Raw genomic sequence first — 24,032 nt, forward strand, 5'->3', positions numbered from 1 at the left:
AGGCATGAGCAATTCCAAATAATGCGTGGTCTTTACACATGGAGGCACTCATGAATACAGCTAAAAGTTGTTACAGTAATCATGCAGTATGATAGCACTGTATAGTAGGGACTACAAAGATGTGGACATGGCACATGAAAACATCACCAAAAATACCAACCTCACTTTTCCCTGATGATGATGAAACAGTATTGGTTAAGTAAAACTAAGCCCATACAAGCCTTCAGATTAATCCAAAACACTTTCAATAAGTTGCTATGAAATTTAAAAATATATATATAAAACAGGATTTACTATTGACTGACTGAGTAACTGACTGATTCCTTCAGACAAGCATAACTCGATAATGGTTAAGGCTAAGGGCTTGATTTTTTCACTGTTTGACCTCGCTTCAGCCGGACACATGCCTTTTGGAATACCACAGTACATACAATGCATTCTTCATGGACTTATCAGTGTCCTACTTTGTGTCCCATTCATCTTTGCTGATGGTGAAAGGTGTCAATTTGGTGGTAGCACATGATGGCTTCCCCTTAGTAACGAAAATCACTCATATTTTTCATAGTGGCTACTGCACTTTGATTGCAGAGGTGCTTTTCGAACAGTTCTTGATTTGCAATGCTGTGTAATGGGTTGAACATAGCTGACAATGAAATGTAACGAATTCTTCACCTTTTCAGACAATAATTGATAGCTGGGGTGTGAGGCTCCATTTTTGTCTATTGATGCGGTATGCGTGGGTTCACCAGTCATAATAATTTTATTTTACAAAATAGTTAACAAACAAGTACACAAAAAAATCTGAAATTTCAACTGGAGTATACGACAATAGTACATTGATAAAAAGTACAGAAATAAGGGATATAATGCTGTTTATTGTTTTATTATGATTTAACATCATGCACTACTCCAGCTTGTTTGAGTACTTTATTGTACTATGGTCCCTACTCTAGTTGAAAATTCCAATTTTTTGTGTACTTGTACTAATTAGAACACAACATGCATCATTAATGGTGGAGGGTTCAAAGGGTTCCATGGAATCTCTAGCAATAAAAATTTGATGAAGTTAATGTTAGCCCCATAAAAGCTGCTGTTACTCTAGCATATTATACTATTATTCCTGCATACTTATAGTCATAATATGTGACTGGGTCTGCGAAAATCAGTCTTATTTCCCATGACAGCAGATTTGATTTTTCACCAAGAACACAAAGCTACGCACATAAATAAAATATAAAATTTCATAATCAAAATCAGCTATACTTGAGTGGTCTGCCTTTCCCGAGCACATGCAGTGGTGATCTGTACGAGTGGTTGGGGCTCTAGTCGGCCTGGTGATGGCTATGTGTGGCTGTGCTGCTCTGTGGCATTGAATAAATACCTGTGCTGTAAACGTCCTTTCATTTTAGCCAGTTTTAAGACCTTAATGACTCATAACCTGGGCTAATTCATCCTCTTTAATTTTTCAAAACAGTGCCTCCAGCCCCCGACACCCACCTCTTTTGGAGCTCACCTATTAAAGTCCACATCAAGTTAAAACTATCTAAAATTGCAGGAAACTCAACTGTTGGCTACTTCTACTGTTGATGATCTTGAAGGTAATGAATTGGTGTAAAACATCTGAAAACTTGGTACACGTAGCTTCTATCATTGGCGAGCTACAACACACTGAATACTTAAAACTGACATTTCTCAATACTGTTAAATAGGTGATAAGACTGATCTTGTCAGATTGGGACACATATATGGCCTGCATACCTTTGACTGAAGTATTTATGAATTAAATGTCAATTAGTATATGGCTATATGCAGGTGTAGATGTTTCATTTCTTACCTTTCATATCTATGATCCCAACTCAGTAAATTTTTCCTTACATTTGTTTGGTTACTTCTTTTATGACTGGTGAACCACTGCATACTGTATCAAAGGAAAGAATGGCAGCAGAACAATGACTGAACATGCACCGCGAGTATCAAAAGTGATGTAGCCATTCCACTTTTTTACCATCTACAGTATTTCCTATCCTTAATACAGTGCTACAAATAACAGTAAAAGAAGGGCCTTTGCATTCTCTCCACTCACTACAGAAATTGTGAATGGTTCTTGTAATAACCAGCACTGAAGCTATGATGCGTGACTGTAAATCAATACCTATGCAAGGAACAGGACACAAAGCCAAGGATGACAATGGCAAGTCCATGATGCTTGCACTGTAGCTGATGTGGTTTGCAAAACGGCATGTGTTGGTATAAAATAAGTGATGTTGAACAGTGAAGAAACCAAGCTCATAGTCTATACCTTATGCTTAACTGAGTCAGTCAGTCAGTCAGTCAGCAGTAAATTCAGAAATTTTACAAGTTTCATATAATATAGTAACTTGTTGGAAGGGTTTGGGGTTGCTCCAAAGGTATTTTAGGGGGCTAAGTGACACTGCCAAGCTGACATACAGAAGTAAGGCTTGTTCATGATGTAGCCAGAAAAGTCCAAACTTTATAATACATATACTACTGGTACTGTAATAGCTACTACTGGTACTGTAGCTATTAAAAAAATGATACTATAATTTTTCTTATACATGTGGTTATACTTATACCTTGTGTGTGCCTAATTGTCAGCATGTACGTGCACTGAAGTTTGATAACATTGATCATCATAGCATGAACAAAGAGGCAGTGGTAACTGAACTGAAAGATAGTTCCGAGTTAATAAGGCATACCTGCTTTTGAACTGACAGTAAAACTTAGACAAAAAAAAGCTACTAAAATTAAAAGAGTATAGCATCCAGGGTTCGAACCCTGAACCATCGGTGTGCTGTGTAGGTGTACATGTGATAACTCTGCATAGGTGTGATAACCATTTGTGCTACTGCTCATAGCTCAGAAAAACATTTCAGTTCAGTAACCACTTCCAAAAAAATGAAAATCAGATGAAAGCCTGGGGTAACAGAAAGCCTGTGCTGAAGTTTACCTGTCTGGATTAAAGTTTTCCATTGCATTTTGATGCCGTAGCTTTTGGCTTGCAGAATCGTCATTGTATGATGGAGCAATTCAAATAAATAATAATGTGGGGGACAAAATATAGTAGGCTAAGTCATAGATTATAGAGGCCTTACGGTCACCTATAATCTATGGCTCAATAAGTATTATGTACTAGTGGCACTCTATTGTTTTGATACCGGTAATTTGCTGATGTCTCTTATACCTCTCAACCGTCATGCCTCCGGTGTGATTCTCACAATTTGAGGTGCAATCTCAAACTCTCACGCCCAAAGAGTATTGAATCTCACACCTACAAGCAATGTATATAGTTTACAGTAATTTCCACAGAAACATTCAGTATTAGAACCAAAAAGTCTGTAAATCTTTGGATATTTATGTAATTGTACACAGTTTGTGTCCCGTGATTGTTCTCATGTCATTCCTGGTATATAAATGAGGAAATGGCACTGGATCAGAGCACTGGATTAAGGCATGGCTGGGAATAACAGAGTGAGGTGTAAAATAAAAAGGAACAAAATACAGTATTTCAACTGTCTATTTAGTTTTTTTGTTTTTTTTATAGTTATATTTTGTGCTGGGCCATGTGTAATAAAATGATCACATGATGCCATGGATGTACTGCAAGACAAAAATAGAGAACAGGTGACTATGTGTGGCTGAACAGTAAAAGATAGTGCCATTCCAGTACCTTGAACTGCTTTCAATGGATAAAAGTGTATTACCAGAAAGAATTCAATGGATACATCAATGGATACATCAATGTGTTCAACTAATTCTATAGTGTGTGGCATAGCAGATGGTGGCAGTGTACAGATATACTGTAGCTACGTACAGTTAGTAGCAGCTAAGCCTGCATAAACAGGTGGATAGATAGAAAGCATAGCGGGTGCACAACTACACCGATTAAGGGCACATTTTATGTTGCGTTTGTTCTCTCCATCCGTTTGGGGTAGTTGGAAAAGGCGGGTACGGTCGGACACGGACGCGGACGCGGACACAGACATTTTCAAAAAGGATTTTTACATTTATATAACAGTTATTTTTCATACCTAACGCTGTTTTTTACAGCAGTCTTCGCCTCCAGACCTAGGCGTCGATCTTTTCATAGCGCTTATCCATTTATAAGCGCACGTGCGAAGGATAGACTAGCACTCTAAAGACCATTATATTGTTGTATACGTGCTCTAGAAATCTAATTCAGAGTCACAGAGATTAATCTAGCATGTCCCAACTTAATCTCGTAGGCCAGGTCCTTGAAATCCTCAACACTCGGTATAAGCGCCTGCGCCTTATACTAAAAGGCGTAAGATTGTGGATTTGGCCTGCTAAGCTAAGTTGCATGGGGAATACAAGCTAATCTCTACAACTATATAACTCTGTATTAGACTTTAGAACATGTGTACAACACCATTATGGTCTTTGGCATGCTGGTCAAGTCTTTCGCACGTGCGCTTATAAATGGATAAGCGCTATGAAAGGATCGACGCCTGGGTCTCGAAGCGAAGACTGCTGTAAAAACAGCATTAGGTATGAAAAATAACTGTTACATAAATGTAAAAGTGCTTTTTGAAAATGTCCGCGTCCTTGTCCGCGTCCGACCGTATCCGCCTTTTCCAACTACCCATCAGTTTGCACAGGATAGATGGCAGAACTTTGTTGATCCCACTCCTGACAAAAGCTAGCTACCGATTGAGACTGAGCTCTGGTCTCTATAACGTAGCTACCGGCGGGGCTACCGGCGGGGCTACCGGCACAAAGAAAACATAGAACAGTTGTTAGCTAGCTAGCTAGTTACAGTATGTACTGTATACGTACTCACCCGGGTCTAGTCATTCAATTTGAGGAACTGAAATAGCAGAAGTAGCCATTCAGCCACTGAATTCCGGTCGCTCGCGCTCTCAGTTTGGTGCGTATATGTACGGATAGTCGTGCCTGGTCGTGCTCCTGGTTGCTCAGTACAGCAAAGTCTTGCCGAAATACAGACGGTTCAGGTGCGACTAAACTTGCAGTGATATTGTAAACACGGAAAGATCATCGACTTGGACTTGACCGCAAAATTCTTTAAAGGGGAATGACTGTCACGCGCGGCAACCTCCCTGACTGACCATCCCTATTACGCTAGTCTATATACATGGCAGTGGCCCACCACAAATACGAAGTGCATTCCTTTCTCTACCACAAATTCACTGATTATACCTTTTATGGTGTACAAAGAAGCACGCTAATGTCGACATTTATAGCACCCATGTATATTCAGTAAAGGTAGAAAAAGGAGTGCTCTTTTAGAATGGAATTTGCGGTGGCATTCATATACCAGTCAGGAAGTTGCTTCAATTTCACTTTTCATGCATCTCCTTCTTGTAGGAGCTACGTAGTAGAGCGGCTTAGCGAAATATTTGTGCACTGAGAAAGTATGAAACTTTACACATCGTACCTACAGTGTTGGGAGTAACTCGTTACATAAGTAACGAGTTATGTAATAATATTACTTTTGTGGTATCTAAGTAATATAACGAAATATGCTATAAAAATGGGTAATATAATTCAAGTTACTTTCTTACAAATGTAACGCGTTACCTAAGTAATATAGTTGCTGTAATGAGTCTAATATTACGTAATATTATTACTACAAGTAACGAAGTTACTATTCTCGTTAGTTATCCTCTGAGTAATGCTTAGCCACAATGAAGTAACGAAGCCTAATGAATGAAGCTTATTCACCAGCTTCTTACTTATAACCAAGATTTGCACATTGTCCAACAACACAATCATGTCACATGATAAGGTGGTAGTTTCACACGTGACAGCTTAAGGCTGTGGACACAAAGTAATATAATATGTAATATGTAACTAGTTACTTTTACAAAGTAACTTGCCCAACACTGAGTACCTATATACCTACCATGAAGTGTATTTTGAGATGGCCGTTGCTATGGTTCCGGCAGTCACGTGAATAAAAATAAAACTAAGACAAAAAAGGTCCTCAAACTAAAAAAATGCAAATAAAAATGTCTCGAGCAAGAATCGAACCCGGGCTTGAGCCCAGGGTCCTAACATTGTGCTATGTGGCTCCCAGCTACCTAAACCCAAATCCCTTAGTTTCTACCTTATATGTCTCCGAGTGGAGTAACTTCTATATAATATATATATTTAAGGTGAAGAAGAAACAAAAGCTGAACTCGACCCTACCCCTAACACTAAAACTACTTTTCGCATGAATTGCATCCCCTAAAGTTGAATACTCGGGGCAACCTACTAGATGCATTCCCAACTACATTGTGTTTGATAGTGAGAAATCTAGTGGACTGCCGGAACAATAGCCCTGACAAAGCTGCCAGAACAATAGTAACTTTGTTTTGCCATTGCAGATTTGACTTTTGGTGTCCTCTACAATTCATTTTATGCTCAAAAATGATGAACTTTGTCTATATAATATCGTCCATACAGCACTCAATTTGTTCAAACTAGGTACCAAATTGAAGATCTTTATCCAAGAAACAAGTTGATACTTGTTGCAAGTTCATAGCATATTCCATTTCAAAGTTATGGTAATTTTTACTAGCAGCAAATTCATATAAAGTCAACTCCCCACACAATTACACCCTTAATCTACATTCTTTGTTTGCCATTTAATTATTTCTTTTTATTCTAACCATGAGCACTGCAAGCTACATTATACAACCAAAATATGGAGAGATACCAGGAGTGAGGCATACAATACTCCTGTGAGATAAATCAGCAAAGGTCATAATTTTTGTAGCTAGTTTTATCATCAGATTAAACTCAAATTTGATTCTGCATAATATTTTAATGCATAAAACTCTAAAGTTATACATGCTACTATATATCAGTCACATTTGCTGAAAAGCCTTAAAAGCCTTATATGTATCTAACATACCGTATTGATAGTTACTTTTGTGAACTGACTATAGGGAGATTATGGTCCTGAACTATACCTGCATCTTGTATCCCCTTAAATATATACTTGCCTTTAGAGAGACACACACCCAAGATGTGGTGGAGTGACTGGAGTCTGAGGGCATAACCATGCAAGTAACGCAACTAGACAATTTGTGTTTCACAATTAATTTTGGTTCCATATAGCAAAATGTGTTCCAAGTTTGCAAGTATAGCTAAAAAGCTAACAACTTCAAAAAAAGTATTTTCCAAAGCTTTACAGCAATAAAAATTTAGCATACAGGTTTTAGAAACAGTACTATCAGTCAGACCTTCATCTAGGAAATGACTAAAGGGGAGTCACAATGAGAGTAATGGGGGACGATGGTATAAAGATCTTTGTGTTCATAGCTAGTTTACACACATGGCATCTAAAGGGACATGCCATGCACCCAGGATATTAGATTCCCACAGGTACATTAATTCTCAGGTACAATCTCTAAAGTACCTGAAAATGACCTACAGTACCTGAGAATGATGAGAAGTAATCTTATGCTTGTATTCTCAGGTACAGTTCTGGGTTGTTGTACCAGGAAAAATACACATGTCATGTATTTCATTCAATATTACAGTTGTTGTTGACATATTCACTGAGATTTTGATTTATAGATTAAGGAGTTCATTTGTCAAAGTGGGTAAAAGGGGGGTAAAAAAGTACACATACTTCCCCCCCCCCCCAAATGAACTATTACAGAACCCCCATTGTAGTTAAAACTGTTCATAGAGCAATATACGTATAATTATTAACTACCACAAGAGAGGACCACTCCTGGATATCTCGCTCCACTTTTGGTTGTGTATGCAACCTGCAGTGCTCATGGTGAGCTAACAAAATATACAAAAATTGAGTGGCAAACAAGAATGTAGATGAAGAGTGTAATTGCATGGGCGGTTGGATTTATATGAATTTGCTGCTGGTAAAAATTACCATAACTTTGAAATGGAATATGCTATGAGCTTGCAACAAGTATCAACTTGTTTCTTGGATAGAGATCTTCTATTTGGCACTTAGTTTGAACAAATTGAGTGTTGTGTGGGTGATATATAGACAGAGGTCACTATTTTTGAGCATAAAATGAGCTGTAGAGGATACCAAAGGTCAAATCTGCAATGGCTCTACATCTCAAAATACACTTCATGGTAGGTAGGTACTATGTGCAAAGTTTCATACTTTCTGCACGTGCACAAAGTGCACAATTTGCTCATTTTTGCTAGCTAAGCAGCTACTAATGTAAGAATATAGCATGCCAGTGGAAATATCAACTTAACAGTACAGTTAAGCGTTTTAGGCCAGTTTCTGTACTTGTATTGTGCATGAAAAGTATAAAATCTACTGATGGGCATCATATGTATGGCTAAATAACAAGGAATCCAGTCACTCAATAGCTAATGCTGCCAAAAATGGTTAATATAAGGTTCGTACTCCCTCTACATCAAAAATGTTGAAACCATTTTGATCATTGATAGCTAATGAACACAGGTAGCTATAATTATTATAAAAATTGGGCATTGTTTATTGCAGCTGTTTGAAAATCATATTGCTTGATAATACCTGTAATTGCAGTGGAACCTCTCGATATTACGAACATTTTGGGACCCAGAATTGGCTTTTTGCTGTATATATTATAGAGGTTTTCCTCTTTCAGAGATACAAATGTATTAACCACCTGTTGGGACCAAAACATTTATCCTTATTGTCAAAATTTTCCTATTGTGTCCTTAATTGAAGGCGTTGGTTAAAAGAAGTTCCACTGTTACTTTTGATAGTTCATTCTAAACCCAATCAATCTGTTAATTATTTCAATCTAGCACGTATAATTAAATGTATGACAAATTTGATCACCAAGAAGTGTAGCTAATAAATTGTAAGCAATAGACTAGCAGGCAATCACACACATTTTCAAGCAATTAACAAATAATTTTAGTCACCAATTCAAGTAGTCGCATAACAACTTAAATAATTATTGCTCTCTGCTTTCCTGGTACAATTTGACTATTAGCTATAGCTACTTGTATGATTCCCTAACTGCATTCATGTGTGAGATTGCCTATACAAATTCTTGACGGCTGCTACTGTACAGTTTCATATTATTTTGCATACACTGTAAGCAAATAAAAAAAACCTGGGAATTTTACATGATAGCTAGCTATAAAGAAAATCCCCAAGTTAGGATTTTGGATATGTTGCTCTGTAAGAAGAGATTTAAAATGATACTAACTTACTTTTATAGTATAATATTCACCTACCAGATAATCATCCTAAAAACTATTCCTGCTAAGTTGCATAGTCATATCTTAGTTCTGGAATAGAACATTTACATACTATAATTATATAACTAGTTAGCTAAAGAGACATAAATAGTTAGTTTTAATAATGGACATTTTGGGACTAGCTGATTTTGCTGGTTTAAGGAGAATTGTCCTTTTTTCACAGTATTGGTAGAGGTCTATAGGAGCCATAGAAACTGTCCTTTAAGGATTATATATTAAATAAATTTTGTTTCTACATGTCCTCTTTTGCAGGATTAGTAACAAGTCAAAATGTATTACTGAAATAACATGACTTTTCAGTAGATGTATGTATGTCAGTATGTACATGTATGTATCTGATCAGAATAATACTTTGCTTTTCTTCTAGCAAAACTCACAAAAGGCTATAACAAGGAAAAATATAGTGACTACATAATGCATAGTTTCACATTTCCACACACTAATCTGTCAAAAATAATATGCATGGCCTTGATTTTCTACAAACAGTACTACAGTCTAACTAAAATAGCAAACTACAGAATATTATGCAACTAGATATATATGCGACTATTTCAGCAAAAAGTTCCAAAAATCATTCAGCACACTGCTGGATCAAGCTGTAGTGGATACACAAAACATTTAATGAATAACATTTATTAACTAAATACATATTATATCTATACAAAGTACAATGGACGTGTAACATATACCTTTATGCAGGGGTGGCAGAGAAAGGGGGGCAAGGGGGGCTGCAGCCCCTATGAAAAAATAATGGAGAGCCCCCTGAAATTATCTGTAGCTGTGATGGAGAACCTAGCTTAACAGCATCATTTGAGATACTCTAATAGAGCAGTCACAGTATTCTTTAAGGAACACTGTAGCAAGCTATGTATGTAGTTATAAAATAAGGAGATATAGTGTAGCTAGTTGGTAGAGGGCAACTATTGCCAGCAGGTAATGACCTTTTTTTTTTTTTTTTTTGATCTGACTTACAACCAGGCCATTACATCACCAAGCTAGACCCCCAGCCCCCCCTAAATATAGGTGTCTCCGCCGCCTCTGCCTTTATGCAAATAGCACTCTCAGACATGATATTTAAATATTTAATAACTTCATTCAATGTGTTTATTATTTTAATTTACAACCACTATCTAATTAAAATGCACTGTAGTCTGTTATTCTGTTATTATAGTAACAGCTATACATAGTAACTGTGACTATAGAATTTGAAAGAATTTTACATACATGCATGGTAAGACATTGAGACATGTTGCAATTAGGCCTGAGCCTACCTATGCTCTTAACACACTTTTGAACAATACTCACAAAATTTTCATATTATCCTTAATCTCCCAGCATCTATTTTTCCATACACTTTTCCATTCATATGAAATGGTTTTTTTGTAGAAAGTAAAGCAACATGGGGAGTAGACGAGTAGTGTAAAGCAAATGCACAATACTTGGAAAACTAAAGGATAACATTCCAATTATGCATATAAATTTTGTGCCCCATTGTCTTGATCTTTGTCCACTGTTATCTTCCTCATGCTTAAAAGCACATGCATCATGCTACATAGGAAATGTACCTTATGTACGTGTGGATTTGTATCAAAACAATTTATTACATTCAGCACTTACAGTGGTTTGCCATAACAGTTACAGCTATGAACCAATGATTTTTAATAACAAGTGTGATCATAAAAATGACATAATTGTAGCCAATTCTTTGCCACCACCTTCATTCTGCCTTTTTGAGGGTTTCACTTTTTTACAGCTTGGCTGCTTTGGAATAGACACCACTTCTTTTTGTTATTGCATGCCCCAAAGCCTGCCTAGGCTTGAGCCAATTGTGCTTTGAAAATTGTGAACAAACTGTTGCTGTTGATGCTTTCATACTGTTGCTTTTGAGCAGTGCACAAAATTAATCCTATTATACTCAAACTTATGCTTTCAAAATCAAGATTATATACCGTGTTTTTCAGGTTTCTTGTGAAAGCACAAATTGGAAAAAGATCACGTGCATACATTCACATGCAATTATTTGAAGTTTGCCGGAATAGCTAGCATGTTTTTCAGGTTCAGGAACGCCATACAAACTTCTAAATAACTTCTTCTCCACCAGGAATAGACTTTAAGATGTTATCCACCTTCTCTAGCGTGCAATTATTCATGTGCTCGCACTCCAGAGATCATGTTTATGTTTTGATTTTCGCAAGAAACCTGAAAAACACAGTACTCTAGAGTTGGCTGTTTTATTAGAGTAAATCAGACTTTCTTGACTGCTATATTAGAGTGAGTAATCAGAATATCTCAATTTTCCATAAAGTGTAAATAATCAACCAAGAAATAATAGTAGTACAGTCACATTTTCTTGATGTGCAGAGCAGTATTAAGGTATATTGTGTTCATGATTATTTTGCTGCATTTTGCATGCACATTGTGCAGTTTAATTCAAATTTGAAAATTGTCCTACTTTGCTGGCATAATGCTTGGTGCTTTTGCTAGCCAATTATACTCAAACTTATGCCAGTATGATTAGCACAAGCCTAAGCCTTCCTATGGCTGGCTATGAGGCTTTGTTTTTAGTTGTCTTTATCTTACTACAGCAATTAGTAAGACTGAAGAACTTTAATTGTAGTCTGTATGCATGTTTCGATTTAACTATTAAAATTTGGAATTTTAAATGTAGCATTAATCATAGAAAAGAAAAGAAGGGAGGTCACCTACACCTGCAAATATACTACTGGACATTTAATCTCTAATTCAGTCTGTATTGTATGAACAGTGGTATGCCAAAAAGCATCTCTTGGGCTGCAGCAACATTAAACAGCAACAAAATCAGGCCCATATATAGCTTTAGCCATTATCAAGTTATGCTTGTATGAAGGCATTAGCAAGTCAGTCAGGCAGTCAGTCAGTAAACAGAAAATTCTGTTAAACTAAAATTTCATAGCAATCTAATGCAAGCATTGGAATGCACTGAAGGCACTTTTGGGCTCTGCTATACCTAATACCAATGTGTAATGAAGGTATTATTTATATTTAGCTGGTTTAACAGTGATAATTTGGCCAGAAAAACCCAATCTTCATGTACATCATATATACTGTATGATTGTGTTGCTAATATCTACAAAAAAATAAAGTGTGAAGATCACAGAAATGTATGTTCTAATAGTTATGTACACTGTATGTAATTGAATGCACTACAGTGTGGCTGGTTAAGTAGCTGGATGTTCCATACAGTGACCTGACCTCTAAACAGGGGACTTAATGTATATAGCTGAACTCACTATACAGAGATACTTACATTGTACTGTACATGAACTCTTTACAGGGTGGCTTAAATTGTCTCCACAAGGTGATTTGGAACATAAATGAAATTTTTACAGGATGACTAGTAACATAACTAAACTCTCTACGAGGTGACTTGAACTGTAGCTGAACTCTGTAGAGTGTAACATGTTATGTAGCTCAATGCAGAGAGACTTTTGACTTAACTGAATTCTGTACAGGGCGAGTTGTAACCTAGTCAAACTATCTACAGAATGTCTTGTTTGTAGCTGAATTCTCTTTAGGGAGACTTTTAATGTAGCTGAACTTTCTACAGGGAGACTTGCATCCTACTGTAACTGAATGCTCTTCAGGATGACTTGTAAGGTAACTGAACTTGTTACAAGATGACTTTCTCTATGGGATGACTTGTTATGTATGCACCTGATCTCTGTTGATAGAGCGAGTTGTACCAAGTTGAAGTCTCCACAACTTACTTGTTGTTGTAACTAAAGTTTCTACAGGATATCTTGTAATGTAGCTGAACTCTCTGTAGGGTGACTTGTATTATAGCTCAAATCTGCCTCAGATTTCTACTATACCTTTGGAGAAACCATGCAAATATACTTTAATTCCACATTTCTCAATTCCTTATTGCAGGTATCCAACAGCACAACAGCGAGAAGGAAAATTTTGAACCTTTGTCAAGCTTCATGTTTTTGCCCAACAAAAATGGTGGATGTATATTTCTTAAACTGTGTAAGATGACCATGCATGCCTTCCAACTAAACTTGTCTATATACAAGACTTCCCTTTAAGTGAAGATCCTCAACTCAGATTACACTTTTTATGCTTGTAAATGAGTAATTTACCTCATGCATCACTGACTATCTACTATTACTAACACTGGTTATTACTTGTACAACACTGATCATATGATTATCAATCAGAGTCACTGTTTTACAAGTAACAGTTGAAGCTTTCATCTGATTTGTAATCACAAAGGGCTGCAGGCCTGAAAACGGACTGTTTACAAATTAGATAAAGCCAAATGGGTATGATATATAAACTGTTCAGTACGGGGCGTGTGCAGGTAAATAGCACCCACTTGTTAAATGAAAGAACTAAGGCTTATATTGTCTATTATGGAGAACTGTGACAAGAACAATATTACTGTCTTGGTGGTTGGCTAATATGTTGGTAGTCAATTTTGCATAAACAAACACATGGTATACTGATAATGATGCCATTCAGCTCAGTTTATGTACTGCTTCCCAATGAGAGCAAAATTGTAACTGTTATTGATTTTTAATATAATGCTGTACGTAGTAGTCTTCTTAATTAATGTATTAATTCTTTGATTACTTTGAACCAGATGGAATTTGTAATGCAGTTTACATATTAATAATAAATCAAATTCAACACCAAATCCTTGACACATGCAAGCAAATGTTGCATGCACACATTTTAAATGGATATACATATCAATACCACTAAGATTGTTTGTTGTGAATACTATGTTTTACTGTTAAAAGTTACACATACATACCTTGATCATTGAGAAATGCACTTAAATCATTTTTCATAAGCACTTTCAAGAGACAATCATTTGCAGCCAAAGCAGCAGTAGGCTGCCATTTCTTTGCCTTCTTTCCAGCATAATCACATACACCCTTAACTATGATACATCCAATTTTTTCATATCCCATGAGACCGAAACCTTCCATTTCAAACCCTTTCGCTTCTTTGCAGTGAGCTTGGATATACTGTTCCCTTTTCTTTGGATCATCTAAAAGCTCAGGTTTGCTTAGAATTGGACCAACAATAGCAGATGAATGTCGCATTTTGTCCTTTGTACATGGAAATTTCCAATCATGATTATTTTTCAAAAAATTTAATATGGGTCCATGCACATCTGACACTTTACCACGTGGGATAATTTCTCCCTCCTTTAATTTGACAATTGAACAGTCATGAATTCTTTCTGAAATCAACACATCACCAAGCCTAACTTTATTTTTAGCAAAGCCAGCTGCAACACCAAGAGCTATAAAAACCTGCATATTTGGAAAGACATCTCTACCAGCATGCACTGCAGCATCTCTTCCACATCCTTGTGCAACTCTAGTGACAGCTACTGGACATTTTCCAAATTGTCCAATAAGAAAACTTTTTTTGCTGAGATCAGGACCATCACTTTTTGTACACAGAACATCTAATATCACATCACTATCATCTGGAGGTTTTAAGTGGCATTTGATGGCCAGATCTTCAAAGTCATTAACCACAACTATCATTGCCTGCACTTTTGTGACCATCTTTTTTTCTTCCATCTCTAGATTTTCAAACTTTTTTAGCTCTGTTGTCTGAAATTTGGCATCTTCATACTTTTTCTGCAAATATTTTTCATCATATAATGGCTCTGCAAAAAAACAAAACACGCATTTAGGGTTTGTATGTATGCATCATACAGTATGGTAGTGCTGTATAGTAGAGATCATAAATGTTTATATCTTCCCAATATAAAATATACCAGAAACCAGCCTCTCAATACCTTTATGGTAGTATCAGTTATAGGTAAAATACCACTTTTGATTTCACAACTTCTCGCCTAGAATTTTTGAGACCACATAATTTTTCACAGCTTAGCTGTTTTTGTATGGAGAAATAACTTCATATTGTTTCACAGTATCTGGATATTACGTACTAGTCCGATCCAGCTTGTTTTAGTACTTTTTATTGCAGCGGTACTACATTGTCCCTACTCTAGTCAAAAAATACTTATACATGTTGTGAACTTTTGTGTCCATAGCATATGTAATACAATTCTAGTTTAATCATATTCATGAGTGAGATCATGATCTGCAGCAATCTGAATCTAATAATTATATTCATAGAAGCACAAGTGGCTGTCTATTTATATTCCATTACTGATATACACCAATGGCACCAAAGTCTGGTGCAGCCACCAGACTAATTCACTTACATGCAGCTTTTCCACAACAATAGCTACTCTCATATATACGTTTTCTGCATACCATTCCACAAGCAATTGATTTCCTGGTGGCAGGTTAAATCTCATCTACAATGGAGGACAGTTCACTGAACTACTATGATTGTATTCCAATATGTTGGTGCAACACGTTCACGTCTGGAGATTGAAGCCATGCTGTGCTATGGCCACTAGTATATGGAAGGACAAAGGTAAGACAAAAGCACATGTATTGTATGGCTATCAATATGCCAAATTAAGGTTTCTTATTAAGTGAATTCGAAGTGTTTGTATGAAAGAAGTAGAGCCGTAAGCTTTAGCCACTTTTCCACTATGCTTGACTGAGTGTATCAGGCAGGCAGTCAGTAGAAGTTCCATTGAGTAATTTTTATTTGTAATTTTGTAGCAACTTGACAAAAATATTTCGAGTTGATCTGAAGGTACTTTTGGGCTAGATTTACCCAACCAATACTGTCGTGTTATCATGAGAGGAAACTGAGGCAAGTCTTAGGGTGATATTTTATCACACACCTTCTTTGTCCCTACTATACAGTACTATCACACTGTATGATTGGCTATTTCACTTGTCAACAAAGGTCATACAAATTACTGGAAAAGTTATCATTTACATGTATTTCAGAATAATTAACAATTACAAAAAAACGTAAACAAGTTATAATCTAATGGTTGAAATAATGTAAATCTTAAGCGATGATCTTTACAGGATATGTTAAATGACACATACTAGATTGATTGTAAAACTCTTTGTTTTCCTACACCTAACCAATTAATAAACAGCTTATAATTATGTATTAGCAACCTTACCTCCGTCCTCATCTTGCTCATATTTTTCCTCAACAATTCCTATGAATGTACATGAAATATTCAAATTATACATGTCAGTGAAGTCACTGTGTTAATTACGGAACAATAGGTTAGAGTAATACTGCCATAATATATAGTCATAGATGTAATTTAATTATCTTGTTAAGGTTATGCATGGTATAATTGTTTTAAAATGCGTGGGCATGTGATGTAATTGTAGTGCTATAATAAGAATAAGTTGGTCGCACGTGAGTTCCTCGTGTCAAGTGGTGATAACGATGGCAAGGGTTGTGACGGGTGAAGTCGACAATAAGGAACCAGACGAATCGCTTACATGGTCCTTCGAGCCGGACACGCACTGGTGTACAACGGCAAGACAGTCAGTAGCAGAAATCTTTAACCACAAACGCAGACACCTTGGTACCGGGTTATAAATGGTACCCGACCAGGCTAGTGCATTGCGTCAATTATTGTGTATTTCTCTGCTGTTTTCTTTAGGCGATCCGATTCAGTTTGGTGGACACCAATTAGAATTTATTGTAATTGACACCCGTCGATACTTCGACTAAGAGTTGCAACATTTTCAATTGTTAGCGACGATGGAAACCCTTGCACGAATCAAGAAAGTGAGAGCTGGACATCGTTCGTCAGCATCAAGACTGATGAATCAGCTGGAAGAAGCAAGTGCCGTCACTGGAGGACCGGCACTCGAGAAGCTGCACCAGTGGAAACTTTCATTGAATGAAAAGTTAGTTAAACTTCGCACCCTTAATGACGAAGTGTTGGCATCAATCGAGGATGATGCAATAGCGGAAGAGATAGAACAAGCAGACGTGTTCTCTGAAAGATTGCAACAGTCAATATGTCATGTAGAACAGCTTATTTCAACACATCGAAATACACCTCCCACACACGGCAGTTCGCCAACAACTACCACAACTGGCACAGGTGCTGCTTCAGAACCAAAGCCAGAACATAGAGTGACACCAGCTACAGATGCTGGTAGTAGAGTCAAGTTACCTAAGCTAGTGCCGAAGACCTTTAACGGTGACCTCACTAAGTGGGAAGCATTCTGGAGCACATTTGAGTCATCCATACATCTTAACCCATCATTGTCTGCAGTAGATAAATTCACGTACCTAAACTCATTGCTTGAAGGTTCTGCAATGAGAGCGATAGCGGGCTTACAACTCTCTACTTCTAATTACACCGAGGCAATTGCCATTCTTAAGAAGCGATTTGGTAATAAACAGTTGATTATTGCTCGCCATATGGACACAATAGTAGAACTAGCATCAGTTCCATCTGCAACCAACACTAAGGCTCTTCGCCGCTAATATGATAAAGTAGAATTTCAGGTACGAAGCCTCAAATCACTCAGTGTTCCTTTGTCTTCATATGGACATTTGTTGTCATCCTTATTTATGAACAAGTTGCCTGAAGACCTTAGGTTAATTGTCAGCAGAGAAATTGGAGATGCTGAATGGACTGTAGACCAATTAATGACTATAGTAGAGAATGAAATCAGTGCTCGGGAGAGAGCCTTTTCTTCTATTGGAGGTTCACAAGGGTCTGTGATGTCCACTACAGCAGCCTTTATTGCAGGTGATGGCCAACCCAAGTGTTGTTATTGTAGACAGGGACACTCTTCATCGTCTTGCACTGTTATAACAGACATCACCCAGAGGAAAGGTATTCTAAAGTGAACAGGGCGTTGTTTTGTCTGTCTAAGAAGGCATCGCCTCAGCAAGGATTGCAGATCCTCCGCCAAGTGTGCGCATTGCAGTGGACGGCACCACTCCAGTATTTGTAAGAACAGTCGTACAGTCTCTAGAGGACAACCACGCTCAGACTCCCAGAACCATACTGCTGCAGAACACAATGCAACAATAACAGCACAGTTACTGCAATCCAGTTTACCAACACTGCAGCCACCAACATTCAATTTGCAAGCTCCACAGCCACTGCCACCAGGGCAGCAGGACATACCAACTACCACCCAGTTGTATTGCATCAACACAGAAGTCCCAGTTTTGTTGCAAACTGCCAAGGCGTATGTACACAAATTAGATGAACCTAAGCGTGGAATGACCATTAGACTGATGCTGGATGGGGGGAGTCAGCGGTCCTACATAACACAGAGAGTGAGGGATGCACTGGGGCTGTTACCAGATCGTGTTGATTAGGTTCAGATCAAAACGTTTGGCTCAGATACCACAACAATGCAGACAGTGGAGATGGTGAGAGTTGGTATACCTCTTAAGAATGGTACCACTGTTAAATTGATGTTGTCTATGGTTCCGCTTATCTGCGAGCCACTATCTTGTCAACCGATTGCATATACCAAGGAGAAGTACAGACATCTCAGAGATCTTAATTTAGCAGACTTTTCTAGAGTTGGCGATGACCTGCAAGTAGATGCCTTGATTGGCTCCGACCACTATTGGCAGCTGGTAACAGGACAAGTGATCCGTGGGCAGAGTGGTCCAACCGCCATTGATACTAATTTAGGATGGGTGCTATCTGGTCCAGTCTGTAGTGATGCTAACTTGTATAACCCGAACCCTACTCACTCGCTCCTTGTTCAAACCTCTGATGTACAGTCCATGGACCAGTTGCTTAAGAACTTCTGGGAATTGGAGTCATTGGGTATACAATCCGTCGAACCTTCAGTCTATGACACTTCCAAACGGTTCATTAAGTTTGATGATGGCAGATATGAAGTAAGTCTCCCATGGCGCTCAGATCAGATACGGCCTCCCAGTAACTTTCTGCTAGCTAAGAGGCGACTTGAAGGACTGCTTAAGAGGCTCCGTCATCACCCCGAGGTACTACAGGAATACAATGCCATCATCCAACAACAGTTAAATCTGGGTATTGTGGAGAAGGTCAGTGATGAGGGCTGTAAGGACACTGATGTAAATAGAATCCACTATCTTCCTCATCACGCAGTCATTCGTACTGACAAACAAACAACCAAACTAAGAATAGTGTACGATGCTTCTGCTCAGGACAAAGGCCTATCTCTGAATGACTGCCTATTCTCAGGGCCAAAGTTTGACCAAAACATCTTAGATATTCTCCTCAGATTCCGCACTTACAAGGTAGCCCTTATAGCTGATGTGGAAAAAGCTTTCCTGATGATATCTGTTTCCAAGGAGGATCGTGATTCCCTAAGGTTTCTGTGGACAGATGATGTTGCCAAGCCACAACCAGAGATCCAGGCGATGAGATTCACTAGAGTTGTTTTTGGAGTGTCCGCAAGTCCCTTTCTACTCAACGCTACCATTAGCTACCATCTTGAGAAGTATCGTGATGACCACCCAGATCTAGTGAACACCTTGAAGCAATCCATTTACGTTGATGATGTTACATATGGTGCTGATGACAATGATGATGCTTATAACCTGTATAGTACATCCAAGAAGCTGTTTGCTGATGGAGGATTTAATCTACGTAAATTTGTTACCAATTCGTCCCACTTGCGTCAGAGAATAGCTGCAGAACAGAAGTTGCCAACTGAGGTGGAGTTGTATGGTTGCATTATGGAAGAAGATGCAACATACACAAGCAATCTTCTGACAGGAAGCATACCTGGAGGACATAAGGTTCTGGGCGTAAGTTGGGACCCAGTACGTGATGTGTTGTTGTTTGATATAAGGGATATAGCCAATTCTTTGCACACTTTAGAGCCAACAAAGCGAACTATTGTTGGCTTTGCTTCCCAATTTTATGACCCTCTGGGTTTTCTAGCCCCAGCAATTATAATGTTAAAGATGTTCTTTCAGGAGCTGTGCAAGGTTAAGCTGGATTGGGATGAGCCATTATCTAGAGAAATGTTGACTAAATGGAAAGGCTTGCTCTCCAGATTTCAAGGCACTGTTATCACGCTTCCTAGATGTTATTTTCAATTTATAGACAAACAGTCACCAAGCATCCTGTATGGTTTTTGTGATGCCTCCGCTGCTGCTTACGCCACAGTTGTGTACCTCTGCGTTGGCTCACAGTCTGCTTATTTTGTAGCATCCAAGACGCGCATAGCGCCACTCAGCCAACAGACTATTCCCCGATTGGAGTTGCTATCTTGTCTCCTACTTGCCAAACTTATGTGTCATGTGTTTGAAGCACTTAATACAGTAATTGATGTGAAGATAGGCTCATGCTTTACAGACTCCAAGGTAGCTCTCTTTTGGATACAAGGTGAAGGCAAACAGTAGAAGCAGTTTGTTCATAACAGAGTCAGCAATCAGACAGTTAGTGCCAGTACAACACTGGGCACATTGTGCCGGGAAAGACAACCCAGCCGACTTGCCTTCCCGTGGTGTTTCGACCAAGGACTTGGAGAAGAGCTTGATGTGGAGACATGGTCCAGATTGGCTACCCAAGTTTTTACTTGCTGACTGTTCTGATGAGGGATCCATGCCAGAAGACTGCATTTCAGAAATGAAGGTGAACAACCCCAGCAGTCATACTTTATTGATAGCAACAGAGAATCCTGGTATCGGGAAACTGATTAACTGTGCACACTACAGCAAATTACAGAAGCTGTTAAGGGTGACTGCACTTGTGTGGAAGTTTGCAGCAAGGTTCAAGATGGTTGGTGATGTTGCCTTGGTTGACTGGACGATCACTGCTTCAGACCTAGAAAGAGCAGAACTGGATTGGATTACAGATTCCCAAAACCAACTGACCAGTGAAACCAATTTTGAATTATGGAAACACCAATTGGACTTATTTGTTGACAAAAACAATATTTGGAGATGTGGTGGCAGACTGAAGAAGGCTAACATACTGTATGGACAAAAGTATCCGATTTTGCTCCTCAAACACCATCCATTGACTACCTTGATTGTGCAATATGCACATGAGCGAACCTTGCACAGCGGTGTCAAAGATACTTTAACAGAAGTCCGGTCTAAATACTGGCTTGTCAAGGGAAGGCAGTTCATTCGTAAGATCATCTATCAATGTGTCATATGTCGTAAGCTAGAAGGCCAGCACTACAGAGCAGCACCTCCTCCGCCGTTGCCAGAATTCCGCGTGAAGGAAGCACCTCCATTTGCATATTGTGGAGTTGACTTCGCTGGACCTCTCTACATTAAGGTGGAAGATACATCAGAGAGCAGCAAGGTATGGATTGCTCTGTATACATGTTGTATTACCCATGCTGTGCACCTTGAGTTAGTCCCTGATATGACCACACAGACATTTCTGAGGTCTTTCAAGCGATTCACAGCTAGAAGGGGGATTCCGCTTCAAGTTATTTCGGACAATGCCAAAACCTTTGTTTCTGCTGCACTAACCCTTGATAAGATGTTAAGTGACCCAGAGGTGCAACAGTATATGTGACTGGGCCTGCGAAAATAGGGCATGTGGGCACATGAATTTAGTCTACTTTTTCTAACTTCCATCATTCATAACTCTCTATATACCATTATGCCATGGCCATGCTATTTTAAGCTCTTAGTAAGCATTTAATTGACATCATGATGCAAGCTATAGAATGCAAATAGTCTGTTCCAATACTGAGATATTACCTGAAGTGTAATAGAGTGTAGTTTGTGCCCACATGCCCTATTTTCACAGGCCCGGTCACATATGGCAGGCTTAAAAGTCCAGTGGAGATTTAATTTAGAGAAAGCACCATGGCAAGGCGGCTTTTTTGAAAGAATGGTCCAATCGATGAAACGATGTCTAAGAAAGACCATTGGCAAGTCGCAACTATCACTTGATGAGTTGACAACTGTGCTAGTTCAAGTTGAGGCCATTCTTAATTCAAGGCCGATATCTTATGTATCTAGTGACGATCTTGAAGAGCCATTGACACCTAGTCATTTGTTGAGTGGTCATCGATTACTGTGTCTACCAGATGGTACAGATGTAAACCGAGTTGATGAGGACTTTGACATAACCTTTCAAGATCTCAGGGATAGAGCACAGAACCTTACCAAAGCACTGAATCAGTTTTGGAGTAGATGGCGTGAAGAATATCTTCTTCAGCTTAGAGAACGATACTCTACCACTGATGAGGTTGGTGTACTACGATCACCTATACCTGGTGAAGTGGTTGTGATACATGATGAGGATCGTCCACGTACACAATGGAGACTGGGCAGAGTCAGTGAAGTACTGAAGAGTTCTGATGATCAGGTAAGGGGTGTAGTACTGAAGGTCAACACTAATGGTCGACTGTCGACACTGAGAAGACCTGTTACATGCCTTTATCCGCTTGAGATTGCTCCGCAGATGTGCTCAGAGGATCAGATGCCTATTAAGATGGCTCATCAAGAGAATACAGACGCATCAGTATCCCAAGACAGATGTAAAAAACCTGTCAGAGTAGCAGCTCAGAGAGCCAGACAACAAGTACTGAAGTGGATGACTGACTCTAGTTAACCTGGTATTATGTTAACATATATGTACATGTAACATATGTTATGTTGTAATTAGGACCACTTATGTACCTTCTAAGTTGACCATGGGTCAACTTGGGGGGAGTGTGATGTAATTGTAGTGCTATAATAAGAACAAGTTGGTCGCACGTGAGTTCCTCGTGTCAAGTGGTGATAACGACGGCAAGGGTTGTGACGGGTGAAGTCGACAATAAGGAACCAGACGAATCGCTTACAGGGCAAGACAAATTACAAAACCTGCTTTTACCAAAGCAGGGATAAATAATTTCAACAACTGTTCATACTTGTTTGGTTTTACTACAGAATAACAGCTGTTCTTGGGTGCGTGGTCCATGATAAAGCAATATTTTACAAAAAAGAGCCACCAAAAACCACACTAACAGATCACTGAATCCTTATAATTTCAGTACAAGTAACCAAACAACTAAAATAACTAGGTCTTGTGAAATCAGAATTTAAGTTACTATGTGTGAAGACATTTTATTGCAGTTTCTTTGAGTGAAACATGCTCTTTGAAGGCTTGTATCTCAGTTGCTGGGAAGAAAAATGCCAAAAACGCTTCCACAGGACCAAATCCAATAATTTTTGGTACAGTGTCACTATGCCTCAGAAATGCATGTCCAGCTTTTGCTGCATTTTGATGGCAGAAAAGCATGGTAGTGACAGCTAGAGCATAAGCGAAGTACAGGCTGGCTAACCTGTGTTGCTACTACATCTTGTAGTGTGCTTTTGTTCTACCTGCTTCAAACTACACTGTAGCTATACACAAAAACAATAAATATGAAGGGCTCCACATTCATTTAATTAAAACTTTTCGGTTGGTGTATGGCCTCCTCAAAAAGTATCAATAGATGTTCAAAATTTTGAATGATTACCAGTGACTTAAACATATTACTGCACTATATAGTACATAGAACCCTATATACTATCCACTGTAAGAAATTTAATATATACAAGTTAAAGTCACCCTAAAATGCCAATCTAAGCCTATACAGAGAGATTTAATACATTATTGAGCAGTTAGAGAATCTATGAAATCAAGAACGATAATTAATTTTAGAGGTACTTACTGTGCTTCGATGTGCAAATCAAGGTGCAAATAAAGCATTATAGATTGTTAGTGAGCAATTTTATCACTAATATTTATTTAATAAACTATTCAATATTTATAAATACATTATTTTAGGCTTAAAGTTTGTTGAGTGTTAAATAATTTTTTTGGTCTCATAAAGCTGAGTGGTTTCCAGAAACCTGTGAAACCCCCTTAGAACTGCGTCTGACCAGTTTCATACAATTGCTTTCATGTATGTACTGTACAGCCTGCA

At 38.3% G+C, this 24,032-nt stretch overlaps 2 protein-coding genes across 5 annotated transcripts in view; both read right to left on the minus strand.

The window, feature by feature from the left end:
* LOC136247036 (uncharacterized) overlaps nt 1-5,082 on the minus strand; it is a 155,787-nt gene extending 150,705 nt beyond the window's left edge. For 2 of the 4 annotated variants that reach the window (XM_066038633.1, XM_066038631.1), the window contains exon 1: nt 4,820-5,082. The gene's annotated coding sequence lies outside the window, so the exon portion shown is untranslated. Of the gene's footprint in view, nt 1-4,049; nt 4,111-4,819 lie in introns of those variants that run through there. The other 2 variants (XM_066038634.1, XM_066038632.1) reach the window with 2 other exon arrangements.
* Nucleotides 5,083-9,650: 4,568 nt separating this feature from the next.
* Nucleotides 9,651-24,032, minus strand: part of LOC136247039 (death domain-containing ATP nucleosidase-like) — a 50,249-nt gene continuing 35,867 nt past the window's right edge. The window contains exons 4-6 of the mRNA XM_066038638.1: nt 16,295-16,333; nt 14,027-14,899; nt 9,651-9,824 (exon numbers count right to left, since the gene is read on the minus strand). Of these exons, the coding sequence (XP_065894710.1) occupies nt 9,820-9,824; nt 14,027-14,899; nt 16,295-16,333 (917 nt within the window). The 3' untranslated portion in view covers nt 9,651-9,819. The remainder of the gene's footprint in view (nt 9,825-14,026; nt 14,900-16,294; nt 16,334-24,032) is intronic.

Source organism: Dysidea avara, chromosome 2, assembly GCF_963678975.1.
Source record: "Dysidea avara chromosome 2, odDysAvar1.4, whole genome shotgun sequence".
NCBI lineage: Eukaryota > Metazoa > Porifera > Demospongiae > Dictyoceratida > Dysideidae > Dysidea > Dysidea avara.